We start from the raw sequence: 17,682 nt of genomic DNA, 5'->3' as shown, positions 1-17,682 counted from the left end.
ATTATTAAAAATATTTTATAAAATTACCTTCAGGCTATGTCTGTAAGGTGCATATGAAACAAACGAATTTCGTGTCTAGACTAGGGTCCCATCCTCAAGATACCTCATTGTATATATGCAAATCTTCCAAAGTCTGAAACATTTCTGGTCCCAAGCATTTCAGAAAAGGTGTAGTCAACCTTCATTAGCTTTATGCAAAAGTAAAATAAAAAGTCAAAATTAAATAAAAATGACCAGACTGTAAGATGTAGAGGAGATCTGTATCCTGTACGCGTCCAGTTCGTTGTACAGCTGAAGTGTAACAGTTTTTGTGGTTTCAGCTTTTCAGGGGCTAAAGACACATCATGGGCAAAACAATGCATGAACATCTGGTGGCTATTCCTAACCTCAGGTTAGAAGTCTGAATGCAGCGCAGAGCAGCCCGCCTCCACCATAGGTGGCTCATGGCTTTATTTTCCTGGGTTTTTTTTGTTGGTTTNTCCGCCTCCCAGGTTCAAGTGATTCTCCTGCTTCAGCCTCCCAAGTAGCTGGGATATAGGCATGCACCACCACGCCCAGCTGCTAATTTTTGTATTTTTAGTAAAAACGGGCTTTCACCATGTTGGCCAGGCTGGTCTCGAACTCCTGACCTCAAGTGATTTCCCCCCCCAACCTCGGCCTCCCAAAGTGCTGGGATTACAGGCATGAGCCACCCCACCCAGCCTGTTCTCATTATTTCCCTTTGTAGTGAGGTAAGATTTGTTCCTAATTGAGGTGGATCGGGAGAAAGAGAAAGAAAAAACATTTTTGTCATTCTCTGAAATAATGTGCCGAATAAACCAAAGGTGACATTTTATGGGTAGGTCTGAAAACTAAAGGAGTGTCTGTTGTCATAAAACCAACTTGTGGTATCTCATTGTTGAGAAGGCATAACCTGTGAGCTTCCACTGGGTCCTGTGAAGCGGCAGTCTGAGAAGGTGCCCGTCCCCAGAGCATGCCCACTGGCAGGCGCTTTCTACCTAAACCCAAACCCAACTTCAAATGACACTTGCTCCAGACAGCCCCCCAGCCCAGGGCACACCCTTTCTTCTTGTCGACCAACCTACTTCTTCTACGGCTTAGCTCTCACAGTGGAGCTAGCAGGGGACGGACCATTTTCAGTCGTTTCATTTTCAATAGAGAAAATCCTATTTTCCCATTAAATGGAGTTGAAAACATGGTAAGGAGGGGATTAAGAGAGTGGCCACCCCTGCGGTCTGCTGGCCTTGGGCCACATCTTTTAGGAGTGCCTGTGACATTAATTTGTACATGGAAAATACTTGAGTCTGTGAAATGAATTAGTACCCACATTGTTGTTTTCTAAAACTGGAAATTCATTGTTAGAAGTTAACTTAGAACAAAAGAAGCCTTTAAGAATGTCCTATGGTATATCAGACCCACTGTCCATGACATGTCTGACGATCTTGCTTAGAGAAAAGAGGAAATGACCTTCACTTGGTCATTTAATTAGCTGAGGCCACTATGTTCAGAATCTCATATCCTTGACCTCCTGAGCATTAATCTGGAAACTCCACACAGTGTACAATGTATCCATTTTAGGTTTGTTTACCTTCTCTTTAATGACTTAACAGAAAAAAACTGCATGATGAAATATATTTTCTCCAAATATATATATATTTATATAATATATAATCTTAGTTAACTCAAAGGTATATACATTGTATAATAAATAATATTTATAAAAGAGACTTTTGAATATAAAATCAAAAAGATCAACAACTTCTACAACTTTTTACAAAACTTTGGATACAGCAGGTTGGTAGGAAATTTCGGTTGGATGCTATTACCTGACTACGGCGAGAATCATTACAATGCACTCATGTACTATTATTAAATAATTACTTGTCAGCTACTTGAATACGCCCCAGGAACATGACTTTATCACTTTTAATATAGAATACATAGATATGAAAAGATTGTTTTGAAAATTCGTATCCATTCTGCTGAAGTATTCTCACATAAAGCAAGCATTATCCAGTTGACATGATTTAAAACTTTTCAGTCTAAGGTGACATGGGGAGGGGCATTTCAGACTCGGCGGAGGTGGGGAGATGTGTAGCAGGGCTTGTGGCCAGCAGATTTAGGAGTGAAGGCGGGCTCCTGGACGGCCGCCTTGGCAAGCCCGCCTGCACCAGCTGGGAGATCGCTGCCCCGGTATTTTAGGTCAGGCTCAGGTAGACCCCAGCGAGAAGGGGGAGAAAGAAAAACCTTTGTTCTGCTCATTCCCCTGCTGCATCTCTTCTTTCTGATTCTCCCTAAGACAGTTGTTGAACTGATTCGTACTGTTAAATCCATGTGCCTCCCTTTTGCTAGCTTTCTCTAGGACCCTTGGCTGGACCAGTATGCCTCAGGGAGAACTCAGCCGTGAGCTGCTTCACCCAAAGGAGTACGTGACTGCTGGTTCCCCTTTGAACTTCTAATCCAGATCCTTGGGAACTGCATGGGTGGAAGCTATCTCAGCATGCAGGTGAGGGAGGAGCAGCTGGGGGAAAGAGCTCTGTCCGTGTTTACTCACATTGGCCCCAGAGAAGAAAGGACACAGTAAGATGGGTCCATACTGGAGACGAAACAAAGGGATGGTTTTCATCCTTCCCATCTGCTAGTCACAAGGTTGGAATTTCAGGAATCGATTGCTACTCCCTCATGGATTCTTTGTCTAACTTATACTAAGGTGACCTGGAGTCCAGCTGCTCTACCTGGAGTATTTGTACACAGAATCTGCAGGTGAGCAGGGCTGGGAAGGACTGAATGGCCCCTTCCGAAGATACTGCTTCTTTATTTAGGAAGCCATTTGAGCTGGAGAAGACTTGCCCCCTTACATAACCTATTTACAATGTCCACTACCACAAAAAAAAAAAAACAGAACTGCATTGACGGTGGGAACTGCAGAATGGTAGAAAAAGATTTTGAGATCTGACTGCCTCTTGTGCAGAACAGGGTTATAGAGAAAATGAGACAGAAGAACACACAGCTGCTCTTCAAATGGCTGACCAGGCCACCCTGAGCTGCCAGTTCTTCCAAACTCCAAATCCTACTCTAACAACTGCCGCGGACCTCCCTACCACTTCATCCTAGCTAAACCTATGGCTTTTATCAGAAAGAGAAATTAGCTCAAATTTGAATGGGAGTAGACCAAGAAAAGGAGACTGCAGGGGTGCACCCTACTTCCTGACTCCCACCTCACAGGCGTCTTGGAATGTCACCAGAAGCAGCAGTTTGGAAACAGAACCTTGCCCATGCTGATATCTTGACTGCCAGGCCGAGAGCTCACATTAGCCCAGCCTATTCTGTTGGAGTCGAATTTTTTTTTCATTTTTATTTTCTTTAACATGTGCAAAGATAAGCCTCAGGTCTGTTCCTATCAGACCCTAGAGAACTAAAAGAAAGCCCCTTCTTTAAAACCACACACCATCCAGAGTAGGGTGAGAAATGTAAGATGAGAGAGAGGGAGAGCCTCCCTGTCCACAGGCGAGTTGGGTCTGGGTCATTTACCACGCGTGCAGCTGGTGACAGTTCCTTGCTGTCTGACGCTGAGGGCTGCGCCCGGCTCTAGGTCCTGCTTCCCATGAGACTTCGCTGAATCTGCCCAGCCACACACTTCACCCCTTCCCAGCGCCCTTGGGGAAAATAAAGAGGAAGAATTAGAAACATAATTCCGTTCCCAGAGACCACCCGTTGGGGTTCAAAGATCAAAGGCTGCTGATGAAGCTGAACATGTCCCTGGTGCTCAGAGGTGATGAGGACTTGGGTGGCTTCTCCAAGCTGACCTCTGTGCTTTGGGCCTACTGTTGAGGGAGGTTGCATGATTCACAGGAGAAGCAGGGCTTTTGAGTTCACAGAATGGGATCGAAATTCTACCTCCCCCACCTCTAGCTGAGGGCCTTGGACAACAGGAAGCCCAGGAGCAGGTCACTCAGGATGGGAGAAACAATGCCCGGCCAAGGGCCCAGTCCCCAACTCCGAGTCAACTGCTGTGCTGGGCTCACGCCAGGCATGCACTGTGTTTTTGTACCGCACTAAATAGCTTGATAATGAGCTGTCCAAATGGGAGAAAGCCTACTTAATTACGAACAATTCCTTCCCATTGGAGCAGCAGTGTGCTCATTTTATTCATTTGCATAGTCATATCTCACAAAGGGTTTGAAGCATTCCCAGTCAACCCCCAGCTCTCTGGGGGCTGACGAGGCCAAGACCACTTTACAGAGGCAGAAACAGGCTCAGCCAGATTGAAGGGACACATCCAAGGTCTCTCAGCAAGGTAGTAACAGATCCAGGATGTGGGCGCAGCCAGGCCACTTGACTCTTGCCGGAACCTTTCCAGCTCACCATGTTCACAACAGCAGAGTGACGAGGAATCAATCTGGCACTTGTAAGGCACCAAATCAATGGTTAGCCAGAGACACTGGGTAAAAGCTACAAAAAGCTACAGAAAAGGTGTTTTCCCCACAAAGGAAGGACACAAGCCATTTGACAGGGGCTCTTTCCTCACTGTGTGGAGGGCCCGGGGCCTGCTCTGGGACTCGCTTCTCTCTCCTGCCTGCACTGCCAAGACTGTCGGGGAAGCCAAGAGAACAGCTCAAGACTGTCCCCTGCCATCCCTGCCAGTGCGTCCCGCAGGCTCCCGTCTTGCCTACAGCGTCGGCAGGGAGTAGCAGAGTCTCGGCCAAGCCTGGGCCCATTGCTCTAGAGCAGGGCGCTCCCCTGCAGAGGTGGCTCTGGGAGGTCAGCTCTGCTTGGCCCAGGAGCCTCTGTGGCTATCCTCTGAGCACCTGGGCCCCAGGCCAGGCCCTTCATGTACCAGGTCTCCAGTCCACAGGACAACCCTACACAGAATACAGTTCTCATCCCCAGTTCACAAATGAAGAAGCCAGGGTTCAGTAAGGCAGAAGAGCTGGCCTGGGAGTGTTCATCAAAAGGGCACCGTGTCGGAAGAGTGTCCTCCACTGGTCACAGAGTGAGGCCTCCAGAGCTTCCACAGAGAAGGCATTCAGGGTAGAAACCACTTGGACCACAGCATCTTGAAACCATATCTATGTAGCATTTTACATAAGATTGAGGAAAAAAAAAAACATTCATTGTCCATTTCAGAAACGGGGAGAAAGAGGGCTGATGAAGAGTACTGATTCTGGCTGAGCGCAGTGGCTCACGCCTGTAATCCCAGCACTTTGGGCTGCCAAGACAGGTGGATCACTTGAGGTCAGGAGTTCAAGACCAGCCTGGCCAGCATGGCGAAACCCGTCTCTACTAAAAATACAAAAATTAGCCGATCATGGTGGTGGGCGCCTATAATAATCCCAGCTACTTGGGAGGCTGAGGCAGGAGAATCACTTGAACCCAGGTGGCGGAGGTGACAGTGAGCCGAGATCGCACACTTCACTCCAGCCTGGGCGACAAAACGAGACTCAGTCTCCAAAAAAAAAAAAAAAAATTCTGCTGGGCTGCCATTGTCACCACCACTGAACAGAGGAGGAAACTGGCACTCTCAGGCCAGACAGCTGAGCGGACGAGTGGAGCCACTGGACTCACCTTCGTCCTCTCCCACTCCCCACACTGCTTTTGTTCAGACACCAAGAAAGGCAGTGCCACCTACTGCCTTTCTGAACTGTCCCCACCAGGACAGAACTTGAGCTGCACCAAGGGGCTTCCTAGATGGGCTGAGTGAGTCGCCCCTCAGCCAGAGCTCTTCTCCATGATGTCAGGTACCTCCCATATCTCAAGAGAGGCCCGTCCACTTCCCTCCCCTACTCCCTATGGCACAGACATGTGCCAGTAGCTCAGAGGTGCCCTGCGGAACTGCATCACCGAGGGGGGACTCTACCTTTTCACAGACTGCTGTCCCCCAGCACCACCCCAGCCAACAATGACCCAGCAGGGAAGTGCTTCCCAATTAACCAAGCCCTGTCCCCAGGGTCCTTTCATTTGTCCCTCACAGCACCTCGGGGGAGCACGACAGATGAGGAACCAGCTCTATGAAGAATTTCTTGCTTGGGTCACACGGTTGGCAAGTGGTAGGAGCTGGAGCACGGCAGGGCCTAATTCCAACACCCATGCTCATGCCTCGACACACTAGGCTCCTTCTCAGGGGAGAGAAAAGGAGGAAAGGGCACCCCAGCCTCAAAAACCTTCCACTCCTGGGGTCCAGGACTACTCGTCATCCATGCTGACCTATCCCGGGGTGCTGTGAAACCCAGGGCCAGTGCATAGCGCCTCCCAGGCAGGCCACCTCTGGGAAGCTTGGGAACAAAATCCACCAGCCTTTGATCCTTTGATTACTCATCCCAGCCACTCTGAACTTGAATCCCTCCTGCTCCCCGTCATCATCCATAAACTCGGTGAGAGTGCTCCCCACTCCACCCAAGCTTCAGATCTGTCAGGATATGGGTTTATATGCCGCTTCCCCCACCCACCTCCCTGAGGTCGGTAAGATTTATGCTTGTGCAAGAACTTGCCCTCTAAGTTCAAGGTGGATGCACACTGACTCTGCCTCAGGGGTAGAGGAGACATTTCGGCTCTCCGCTTGAGGTATTTGCCCCCACCCCCCAACACCATCACCACTTTATAGTAAGAAAGCTGAGGCCCAGAAAAGTGAAAGAACAGGAAGTTGCTGACAAAGTTAGGACCAGACATCAGGTCTCCCAGCTTCCAACCCCACAGCTCCACAGAATGCTCAAGAATGACAGCTAGTGGCTATGCAAAAATTTGATCTGGCTCATAACTTACTAACTTGTGTAAAAATGTTAATCAATTGCTGGTAGCTAATGTGCACACACTGGATTTTGTTTTTTTTGGGTTTTTTTTTTTTTTTTTTTTTTGAGATGGAGTCTCACTCTGTCGCCCAGGCTGGAGTCCGGTGGTGCAATCTCAGTTCATTGCAACCTCCGTCACCCAGGTTCAAGCACTCCTCCTGCCTCAGCCTCCCAAGTAGCTGGGATTACAGGCACTTGCCATGACGCCTGGCTAATTTTTGTATTTTTAGTAGAGACAGGGTTTCATCATAATGGCCAGGCCGGTCTCAAACTCCTGACCTCAGGTGATCCATCCACCTCAGCCTCCCAAAGTGCTAGGATTACAGGCGTGAGTCACTGCACCCAGCCAACACTGGGTTTTTATCTGTGCTTTGTGCAATCCACCAAGTCTCTGCCCAAGGACCATTCTCATGGAAGCTTGAAAAATCCTGGCTTCCTATTTTGACTGTGGGAACTTGTGTGTCTTGGATAGCTCAGCAACAGAAGGGGGACGTCAAGAAGAAGAGATGAGCAAACAACCCCATTCCCTGCGCCCAGGCTCCCAGCCTCCCCCACCTTCCCGGAGCCCTACCTGGTGCCCTACTTGCAGGTGTGCACATCGTAGATGCGAATACACTCCTGGCAGCTGACGTAGCAGCACCAGTGGAAGATGCAGTGGCATTTTTCCTTCCGCTTCTCCGTCCTCGTGTTGTGGCCACGGCCACAGCAGAGCAGATCGCAGCCATCAATGCCATGGGAGGTGACATTGCAAGTCCGGTCCCTTGTGCCAAAAGAACCTGTCTCTGGGTTGGGCTCACAAAAGTTGGGGGAGTTCTCGTAGTAGACCAGGTCCCTCTCGGTGGGCGGCTTGAAGAGCGAGTACTTGGCCCGGAGGGTCTCCACCCAGCCTCGGGACTCACGGTGCTTCTCTACTACCATCTCCGAGGCGCTGTCATACTTGTCCTTGAGGAAGTCGCCAATGGCACGGAAGTCAGGCTGCGCCCACCAGCAGGTCTTCACCTCACAGCTGCCCGACAGCCCGTGACACTTGCATTTGAGGTGCATGTGGTCCAGGATAGTCTGGGGGAGAGAGGTGGCAGCTGGCCCCCAGACTGACCTCATGAAGGGGCACATCTGGGCCTTCCCTCTCTGCCCCTGCCCACCTCCTTCCCTCCAGCCTTCTCTACTCCTCTGTGCCAAGAAGAGAACTGATGGGGACTGAGGTAAGACCTAAAGAATAGGACCATGTTTCCCTCCCCCTTCACACCCCAAGCATAGGCAGACAGCACGTCCACTTCTCACAGCATATGAAATAGGAGTTGTTGCCCGGGCGCGGTGGTAATCCCAGCACTTTGGGAGGCTGAGGCGGGAGGATCACCTGAGGTCGGGAGTTCAAGACCAGCCTGGCCAACATGGCGAAACCCCGTCTCTACCAAAAATACAAAAATTAGCTGGTGTGATGGCAGACGCCTGTAATCCCAGCTACTTGGGAGTCTGAGGCAGGAGAATCATTTGAACTCGGGAGGTGGAGGTTGCAGGGAGCTAAGATCGAGCCACTGCACTCCAGCCTGAGCGACAGAGCGAGACTCCGTCTCAAAAAATAAAAATAAAAAAGAAATAGGAGTTATCTCCGTTTAACACACGGGGAAACTGAGGCTGGGAACTTACTGTGACTCACCCTAGATCATACAAGCACAGTAAGGGAGTGGAGGCTGAATTGAGAGCCAGGTTCCCAGGACTTGACAGCCCTACACTGCGTGCCAAGGTGCACAGGATGGATGGGTGTACCTGATCCCACGGGGTGGCCATGCTCCCAGGCCGACTCATCCCAGGTGGGGTGGAGTCCAGGAACTGCCCAAGGAGGAAGGAGGGTGGACAGCCGAAGTGGCTGTGAGGTGGGGAGGGGGCCAAGCCTGGCCAAGGAAAAAAGGAGTCCGCGACCCACAGGGCTGCCGGAATGGGTGGGGTGGGGGCCAGGCCAGCTCCGGAGGGGAAGGGCGGGGGGGCTCCCTGCAGGGTTGGGGGAGGGCAGCCTGGCTCACCGTGCGGCCCGCCTCGTTGTTGTGCTTGTTCATGGCCGAGCGTGCGTCCGGCCTGTTCTCACGCGCGTCCGCGAACTCTCTGGACACTAACACCCCGAAGTCAGCGTCTTCGCTGCAGCCGCCCCACTTCCAGCCTTCGCCAGGCGGCCCCTTATGATGCGAGTCACAGCCGCAAATGGTGGAGGTGCCCTCGGCGCAGGAGCGGGTGACGGCGAAGGCCACGCCGGCCGAGGCGATGGCGTGCACGAAGGCCGACTCGCGGGTGGCTGCAGGGAGGCCGTGGGGAGGCAGCACTCAGGACCCGGCCTGGGAGCACCTGCCCTGCCTCCACCTCCCAGGCCAGGACGTTAGGGGAAGGAGACCAGGAAGAGTTGAAGAGCTCACCAGCCCTGAGGCTAGAGGGAGGCAGCTTCGCCACCCTCTTTGGCTGGTTTAGACCCAGTTGGGTATCCCCACTTCACAGATGAGCAAACTGAGGCCCCAGGCTGCTAATTAGCCCAGGGCCTCAAATGCCACAGGGCAGAGCAGTGCCTGTTAGAAACAGGGGCCAACACCAAAGCTCTGGCAGGTTGCTGCAGAGATAAGGCAGCAACCTTAACAGAAGCCACTTCTGAGCTGGTCACACACCCCCTGCCCTCCACCTTCCCGAAGTCCAGAGACCACCCAGCACAGGCCTTAGCCCTCCCACGCCTGAGTGAGCTCCAGGTCTGCGAGGAGGGAGGCCTGGGAATCTACAGCCTAAACCTGCCCAGGCCCACCCCTTCCGCACCTGGATGCATAGGGGCGACCCCTCTCATTTTCTCGGTCTCTGTCGCCCTTTTTGTAAAAAAATGGACACGGCTTCCCTCTGCCCCTAGCGCCTCTCACCAGGAGGGTAATGGCCCGTGCCTCAGTCTCCCCATCCCCATTCTCCTGCCCTCACGCCCAGACACGGCCAAGCCCCACCCAGAAGGGTAGAGACACGGGGCAATTCCCCTGGTTCTATCCCAAGGTCCAGCGCAGGGCAAGGGGAGACTGTCAGGGGTGTGCTCCAACCTCCTCACAACGGTCATCATCTCTGCATGTGCTTCATTCACATAGAAAGTTTTACTCATCTTATAGATGTGGACATTGACGATTAGGGAGGCCAAGGCCTGCAAGACCTGCAGCCCAACCATCTCTCTCCTCACGGCAGGACCCCGGAGCCGGAGGTGACCCGCCACCTGGCACAGGCTGCGAAACACCGGGCCGGCCTAGTCGGCAAAATTGGTCATAAATGTGACCAAATTTATTTAGAAGCCAGGCGCCCGCCTCCTCTCCTGGGCTGTGGGCCGAGAGCTGCAAGAAGGAAACCCGGGACCCCTCGTGGCTCCCGCGGCCGCTCTCCGCGGCCCCCACGCCCTCCTGCGCCACCTACAGAGGGGCCCGTCCCAGTTCCACCGACGGGAGGGCGGAGAGTGCAGAGCCGGTGCCGCCCGCGCCCCGCGCTTGCGCTGCCAAGCCCGACCTACGACTGCGGCAACGGGGCCCGAGGTCCCGCGTCCAATTGTGCTCCCGACCCCGGGGTCCCCGCCGCGCCGCTCACTCGCCCCAATCCCAGCCGCCCCAGCCCTCGGGGCGCCCCGGGGAAGAGGGGCCGAGGGCAGGCGCCCCTCGTTTCCGGTCGGCCTGCGGCAGCAGCGGCGCCTGGGCCCCCGCGCTGGTTCCCGCCCTGAGCGGGCGGCGGGGCGCGGCGGCGGGGCGGGGCGATTGCCTGGGAGCGGCGCTGACAGCCCCGCTGTGCCTTCCCCCGTCGGCGGGCCCGCTGGCCGTCAATCCGCCTTTGTTCGCGCGTGCACACTCGCTTACCCGCATATGCGGCCGCTGGCCAGGCCGCCGTTGCGGCGCGCCACCGCGTAGAACGGGCGCTCCGCGGCGGGCGGCCCCGGCCCCGGCGCCGAGCCGCGGAAATCCCTTGAGGCGCCCCCGCCCCCGCGCACCGCGCGAATGGCAGAGGGCGTGTGAATGGCACTTACGCCGGCAGCGGGCGCGGGGCCCGGGCCGCGCGGTGGGGCGGCGCTGGGCGCTTTTCAGGCCGCCCCGGCCCTCCGGCGCCCGCCCCCGCCCCGCCCGCGCCGGGGAAGCGCCTAGGGCCAACCGCGAGCGCCGCGCCTCGCCCCTTCCGGCCGCGCGACCCCGCCGCCCCAGACTCGCGGAAGACGCGCGCCCCGGGCTGCCAGAGCCCCTGCTCCCCGGGTCTCAAAGCGGGGGGCAGAGATTAACCCTTGGCCGTCCACGCGGCTGGGGTGTAGGGACTCGCCGGGGGCGGGGTGCAAACATGGAGCAGGAGCTGGGCGCGAACCTGGGTTCAAGGCCCGGGCTCTAGGCACCGACTGGGGCGCGTATGCGCTCGCGGCGTCTTCCGGGATGCTCTCCTCGCTGCCACCAGCAAATTCCTAAACTCTCGGGCACACATCGCCCCTCCCGCCGCAACCCAAACCTGTCCTCGGGCCCTCTAGGGACCGGGGCGTGTGCCAGAACCTACCGCGGTGACTTAAAACGTTCAACGCGGAGTGAATGGGCAGCGCACCCAGACCCGCTTTCCCCTGGTTCTTGGCGGGAGACGGGAAGAGCGATCAGAGGTGACTCGCTTTTGGGGAGTGCGTCTAGACGCAAGCTGTTTGATCCAGCGCTACCTGGCCCGAGAAGGGGCACCGGAAAGCGCTGAGACCAACACACCAACAAGATCGAGTTTGAAATGCAAACCGCCGCCACTTGGCCCCAATTAAGAGGCCAAATCTTTTGTGTCAACAAGGAATAATTAGTTTTGGTAATAGAAGCGTAAACAGAATCATCATCCATTGATTTGCTAATTATCCTCCTGTCCCATGACAATAGCCCGCACTCTGCCTGTAGGTGGGACAGACCCTGTGTACCTGAGGCACCGGTAAAGGAGAACTGCACTCTAAAATGGGGGTGGTCAGTTTCCCCCCACCCCACCCAGCACCCTACCCCTTCACCCGAATGTCAGATCCCTTTTCTTTCTGGCTGTACAGGCAGCTCCCATTAATTCCCTAGCTTCTAATAGGAGGGAGGGCTAGGCTCAGCAGTTTGGGTGGCAGAGCAACTCCGGCGATGGCCAGCCCAGCCGGGATCGTTAAATTCCTGGACACTGCCGTTCCACAAAGAGCTGCCCATCTTCTACCCAGTCCGTGAGCCCCCAAGTCCCCTTCTTGGGAGCAGTTGTCCCACTTAGCCTCCCTCCCAGGGCCTCCAGGTTCAAAGTCGAATCACGTGGTTCCCTGTCCACTTGAGGTACAGCCAGTTAGACTCCCGGGCTGCAAGATAGCTGGAAAGTTACCCAGAGGCCAGTGCACCCTCTAGCCCCACCATGATTCCTGGGCGTATCCAGCTGACAGTGCATGAGGATGAACAGAAACCCAGAGGGGCTCTTGGGGGGCAACGCAATGCTATGACAGCACCAAGCAGCTTCCTCGGCTCCTGAGGACTTTTTAGATGGGAGGGACCTGGGGGTGGCAATGCTCTCAGTCCCACCCCAAAGCGGTATTTGCATAGCACTTAACACAGCATTGGGAAAATGTCACAAATGTCCACAGCGGGAGCCTGAGGCTCCCACTGTGCAAAAGCCAGGAAGGAAGTCTGTGGCCTTCTTGGTGTCGGCCCTCAAACCTCAGGATCCTGATGCATCTCAAGGCGGCCCAGCCCCCAGCAGCGCCTGGGAAGGTGTGGCAGCTATGCAACCAAATTTATCACCCTCCCAGAGGGACCCTGGCTTCAGAGAAGAGGCACCCTTACTGGGGTGGAAGGGCATACAGTCCTGATCCCTCCCCCCACCCATCCCCTTACCCCCCTCCCCCTCAGCCCTGAGGCAGTACCTTTGTCGAGGACGGGCCCAAAGATGGCCAGGCTGTCATCTATGGTGGTGCAGTTCCAGCGGCGGCCCCGGAACTGGTGCTGGCACTCCTGGATGCCCAGTTTCACGCCCTCGGCCACGCTGGGCATGATCTCGATGTAATTGCGGCAGAAGCGCAGTTGCTTGGGGACCAGGCCTGGGATGGAGCCGCAGAGCAGGGGCTGTGAGCCCAGAGATGTGTACTGCTGGCCCAGGGCCAGGGACCTGCAGGCAGACAGAGGGTAGTGACACTGCGGGCACAAAGCGCAGAGCCCATCCTGGGCTCCATGGACGCTTTGTGAACCCCCTGGCGTAGGTGGAGAGGCAGAGGGCCTGTGTCCTGGCACCTGAATGTGCTACCTTTGACCTTGGAAGCGTGCCACCCCTCAAAGTGCAGAGCTCTGACCCAGGCAAGTCAGCCCTCTGGCTGTATCCAGCTTGCAGGGGGATGGGACCAGCAGAAACTGCTTGTGGGGGCCCATGGGGGCAATGCAAAGCCATGAAAAGAGGTTTGGACTAGAAAGATGGTATTTGGAGCCCAGATCCAGTCCTTTCCAGGTTCTGGGTCCAGCTTCCCTAATGGGCATTGAAGAGATCAGGCTGGGCAATTTCCAAGGCAGTCCAGGATACTGGGACCACATGGACACTTCCAGTGACTCATGGGACACGCACGTGTGCGTGAGCACGCGCACACACACACACACACCGCCCTTGGCAATGCCCTCAGCCTCTTCCCCACGATGCTGCCAGCCCAGCCCAGAGCCTCCCAGTGTCTGTCCAAGGAATCACTGGCTTGCACCAAGCCCTTTGTCTACCAGGGCCTCCATGACCATCTTTCCAGTTCCCTAAAAGTTTCTAGAGCTCCACCTCTTTTCTCATGAGAGAGTGGAGCTTGGCTTTGTTTCAAAACAAGTTTAGCACAGAGTCAGAAGGGAGATCGCAGATCTCACTGCCCACACCCAACAGCAGGTGACTGGTCAATTCACTCCATTCCTCTGCCCCTCAGTTTTCAATCAATATTCCATCAACTCTCTCAGGTTTTATAAAGAGTCAGCGACAGAAAGAATGACCTTATGGGGTGGGGCAGAAGAGTTTAAAATACTAGAAAACCAAGGTTGGAATTGATGCCTTTCCATTCCCTCCCCTCAGCACAGTAACAGCAGAAATGACATTGTGTGGGAGAACCTGAGAAAATGACCCGTGAGTGTCAGTGGCCTTCAAGGACAATTGCAATCTGCCGTATGACCAGGGGCAGTGTGAGCTGGAAGAAGGGGCCCATCTCCTCTCCCAATGTGTCCAGCACTGACCAAGGCTTTGGTCCAGCATTGGCCTAAGTCAAGTTTCCCACAAAAAGCGATGGGCAAAAGCCTCGGAAAGAGGGGCCGGGAGAAGACCCCATGGGGCAGGGTTCAGCTTTTTTGTGTACTTTTTAGTACACAAAACTTCTGGGCTGGAGGCAGGGCCAAGTCAAACATCTGCCATTTAGCAACTGTTACTGCTTGCCAGGCACTTTATAGGCAACATTTCTGATCAATTCCCGAACGTGAAGAACATCACTATCTCCTGGATGAGGAAACTGAGGTTTAGAGAGTAAATTCGCTTGCTTAAGGCTTTTTGGTACCCTGCCCTGTCTGCAGGGCTGCAAATGTCCCCGTTGAGCCTCCCTCCGGGCTCAGGCTGCCCCTCCCATGCTCTTGAGCAGCACGTCCAGTCCTGCTGTGCCAGCTGTCCCCATAGCCCTGCAATCACTGGAGGGGAAACTGAGGGAGGGTTCAGTGCAGACAACGTGGCCTTGCACCATCCTAGATGGGCAGCTCAGGAGCAAGATACAGGGAAGAAGGCTGGACTGTCCCCGTCCCTTCCTCTGGTGTTTGGGACCCAAAGCCCTATGCAGGACCGCTGCAGCGAGGAGCTGAGGCAGGAGTGAGAGGCACTCAGAGACCCTTCCTCTGCCCTCCTCCTCCCCTTCCCGTTGCCTTCCTGCCTCCTCCTTCCTCCCCCTCTCCCAGACCTTGCTTTATACCTTCTGCAGGCCTGGGCACCCTCAAGCTAAACTGGAGGCCGAGCCCTGGTCCAACAGCGGAACCCACAGGAGGAGCCCTAAAGGAGCACTAAGCCCATTATACAGATGAAAAACAGAGGCCGACCAGGCCAGGTGGCTCACGCCTGTGATCCCAGCTACCCAGGAGGCCGAGGCAGGAGAATCGCTTGAACCTGGGAGGTGGAGGTTTCCGTGAGCCAAGATCACGCCACTGCACTCCAGCTTGGGTGACAGAGCGACACTTCATCTCAAAAAAAAAAAAAAGAAATAAAGAAAAGAAAAGCACAGAGCCCAGACCATCAAAGAGGAGCAACTTGTGCAAGGCCACACAGCCATATCCACAGAGCCAGGCCGGCTGGCTCAGGGGACTGAGGAGTCGGGGGGCCCATGCTGGCAAGGCGGCTCCTCACCCAGCTCTCCAAGGGCTTCCCTGCTTCCTCCCAGGTGGGTCTTCACAGCCCAGCAGAGCACCTGAGCTCTGGCACACTGCCTGGCATGGCTTGATTGGCCGCAAAAGCCAGAGTGCTCCCCAGACATCTCCAGGAAGGAGACGCCACTGAGCCCTTCCTGCTGTGCAGACGCAGTCTCTCCTCTGCCCCACGGGGATTTCCTTCTGTCCCCGCAGTTACATGGACACTGGCAATACTAATGACAACTATTTACGTAGTACTTGCTCTGTGCCAGACACTTCAAATACATGATCTCACTGAATCCTCACAGCAACTCTGAGAGGTCAGTATTGTCATCCCCGTTTTACAGATGAGGAAACAGGCATGGAGAAGTTGGGCGACTTATGCAAGGAAGTGGCTGAGCCAGAATTCAAGCCCTGGGTTTGTCTGACTTCCAGTGTGAGGTCCTCTGAGAACAATTCCTGAGCCTCAGACATGATGAGCTGTTTTCCCTCTTTCCACCAAACCCTGTCTCCTTCCTGTTGCCCAGGTCCCACCAACTGTGGACCGGGGAGCCATGGTGCCAGGGTCCCATCCAGCTCTACCACTTCCTAGCTGCTGATCTCAGCAATTTTCTTAACTTCTCTATACCTCAGTTTCTTTATCAGTAAAATAGACATGACAGGAGGAATAAGTGACACAATCCAGTGTGTGGCACGTGGGGAGCCCTTGCTAGATGGTGGTTGCTATGGTTACAGTGTGTTTGGAGCTGTCCCCAGCACTTTGTTCCCTGCCTTGTCACCAACCTCATTTCTTCCATCCTTGCATCCCTGACTTGGTAGAACACATCAGAAATCTCAGCCCCTTCCCATCCAACACTGGGAAGGATGCCTGGATCAGACCTCAGTCCTCACAGGGGTGGCGGAACAAAGACAGTTGTGATCTGGCTGAGAGTTCAAGGTCACTCAAAGAGTGCAGGCAAAAGGACATTTTCAGGATGCTCCAAAGTCTTCAGTTCAGATGGGGACATCTTGCGAGTAATTAGCAAGGCCTCTGGCAATGGGGCTTAGCTCCTGGGCCGGTGTCAGAGACTAATGAGGCAGTGGCCATGGGACTGATTTCTGCAGGATGGCTGCCCTCCCCCAAACATGCCCGGCCACCCCCACCCTGAGCCTCCTGCCCCCACATTGCTGAAATTCCACCATCGCGGACACATTACTTTAACTCGCCACTCCTATTCCCCGTTATTGAAGTACACGTTCCACTGAGGGAGGCGGCACAGTGAGTCTCATGCTCCTGGATTCTTTGTGCCAAAGTGCGCGTGGCTTTGATGGATTTGCCTAGCCAGCTGAACAACTGCAGCGGGGCGTTTCACACTTCCACACCTTTGCGCATGCTGAGCCCTCGGCCCAGAGCACCTCTCTGCTGCCAGGCCCCCAGGAAATATCCTGCCCATCCTTCGAAACCTGATTCCTAGGTCGCCACCATTCTAAAGGCTTCTGTGAGCTCCCAGACAGAAGTCACCTCTCCTCCGCCTGAGTCTTTCCTATACCTAATTCAAACCTTCTTATCCCAAAGTGCTGAATTGATTTGTTTCCAATTCCATCTGGCTGTGCCGGTCTCCGTGTCCAAGAAGAGAGGTAGTATGTTCTCCAGTTATTCCCCAGTCCCTCCCCCATCACACACACACACACACACACACCCGCCCACTCAGCCTTCCAAAGGGCCAGGCACATGCTAGGTATTCGCTGATTCTGGAGGAAAGGAATGAAGAACTCTTCCAAAGGACCAGCCTGATGCCCCTCACTCGCCAGACCTCCCGGCATCCGGAGCTTCCGCCTACACACAGGACAAGACTCCTTGGTTCCGCTGAGGAAGTTCCTACGTTTAGGATCTGAGACGATGGCCAGGCTCCCAAGGGGGATAGAGACCTGCCTGGCACTGGCAGCTGGTGAGGGGGAGGGCAGAGGACCCTGCCAGGCCTTCGCAGCTGGGTCAGGGGCTATTTATACCCAACTCCTGGCCTGGTCCTTCCCTTCCCTAGGGCCCTGCCACCCTCCTCCTGAAGCTGGCTCATCCTCCACCCTGACCACCCACTGCCCAGCTGGGCTGAGGACAGACACGGGCAGCCAGGCGGATGGGCTGTGGGTGCACTGAACAACAGGCTGCTTGTGGAAACTTTGGTATTGACCCCTTGGAGTGAAATATTCCTCTCCAAATAAGCCAGACCTAAACCTCATGCGTGGCCTCATCTAACTCCCACCCCCTACCCCAGTTCTGTGCCTCTACCCTGATGATGCCTGCTGTGGCCAGAGGGCTGCAGGGGGCCTGCATGGTGAGCACAAGGCAGAGAGGACATTTGTTTTTCTATTTTTGAGACAGAGTCTTGCTCTGTTGCCCAGGCTGGAGTGCAAAAGCGTGATCTAGGCTCACTGCAACCTCCACCTCCTGAGTTCAAGTGATTCGCCTGCCTCAGCCTCTCAAGTAGCTGGGATAAGAGGCATGTGCTGGCCGGGCGCGGTGGCTCAAGCCTGTAATCCCAGCACTTTGGGAGGCCGAGACGGGCGGATCACGA

The 17,682-nt window shown here is 54.7% G+C and overlaps 1 protein-coding gene across 1 annotated transcript in view; it reads right to left on the bottom strand.

Moving 5' to 3' along the window:
- Positions 1-1,572: 1,572 nt before the first annotated feature.
- The window catches only part of WNT3 (Wnt family member 3), a 54,220-nt gene continuing 38,110 nt past the window's right edge, over positions 1,573-17,682 (bottom strand). The window contains exons 2-5 of the mRNA XM_017871604.1: positions 12,661-12,902; positions 8,807-9,072; positions 7,357-7,844; positions 1,573-3,656 (exon numbers count right to left, since the gene is read on the bottom strand). Of these exons, the coding sequence (XP_017727093.1) occupies positions 7,365-7,844; positions 8,807-9,072; positions 12,661-12,902 (988 nt within the window). The 3' untranslated portion in view covers positions 1,573-3,656; positions 7,357-7,364. The remainder of the gene's footprint in view (positions 3,657-7,356; positions 7,845-8,806; positions 9,073-12,660; positions 12,903-17,682) is intronic.

The sequence above is a fragment of the Rhinopithecus bieti genome, unplaced genomic scaffold (assembly GCF_001698545.2).
Source record: "Rhinopithecus bieti isolate Rb0 unplaced genomic scaffold, ASM169854v2 scaffold_6904, whole genome shotgun sequence".
NCBI classification, from domain to species: domain Eukaryota; kingdom Metazoa; phylum Chordata; class Mammalia; order Primates; family Cercopithecidae; genus Rhinopithecus; species Rhinopithecus bieti.
This window is presented reverse-complemented; position numbering and strand designations above follow the sequence as displayed.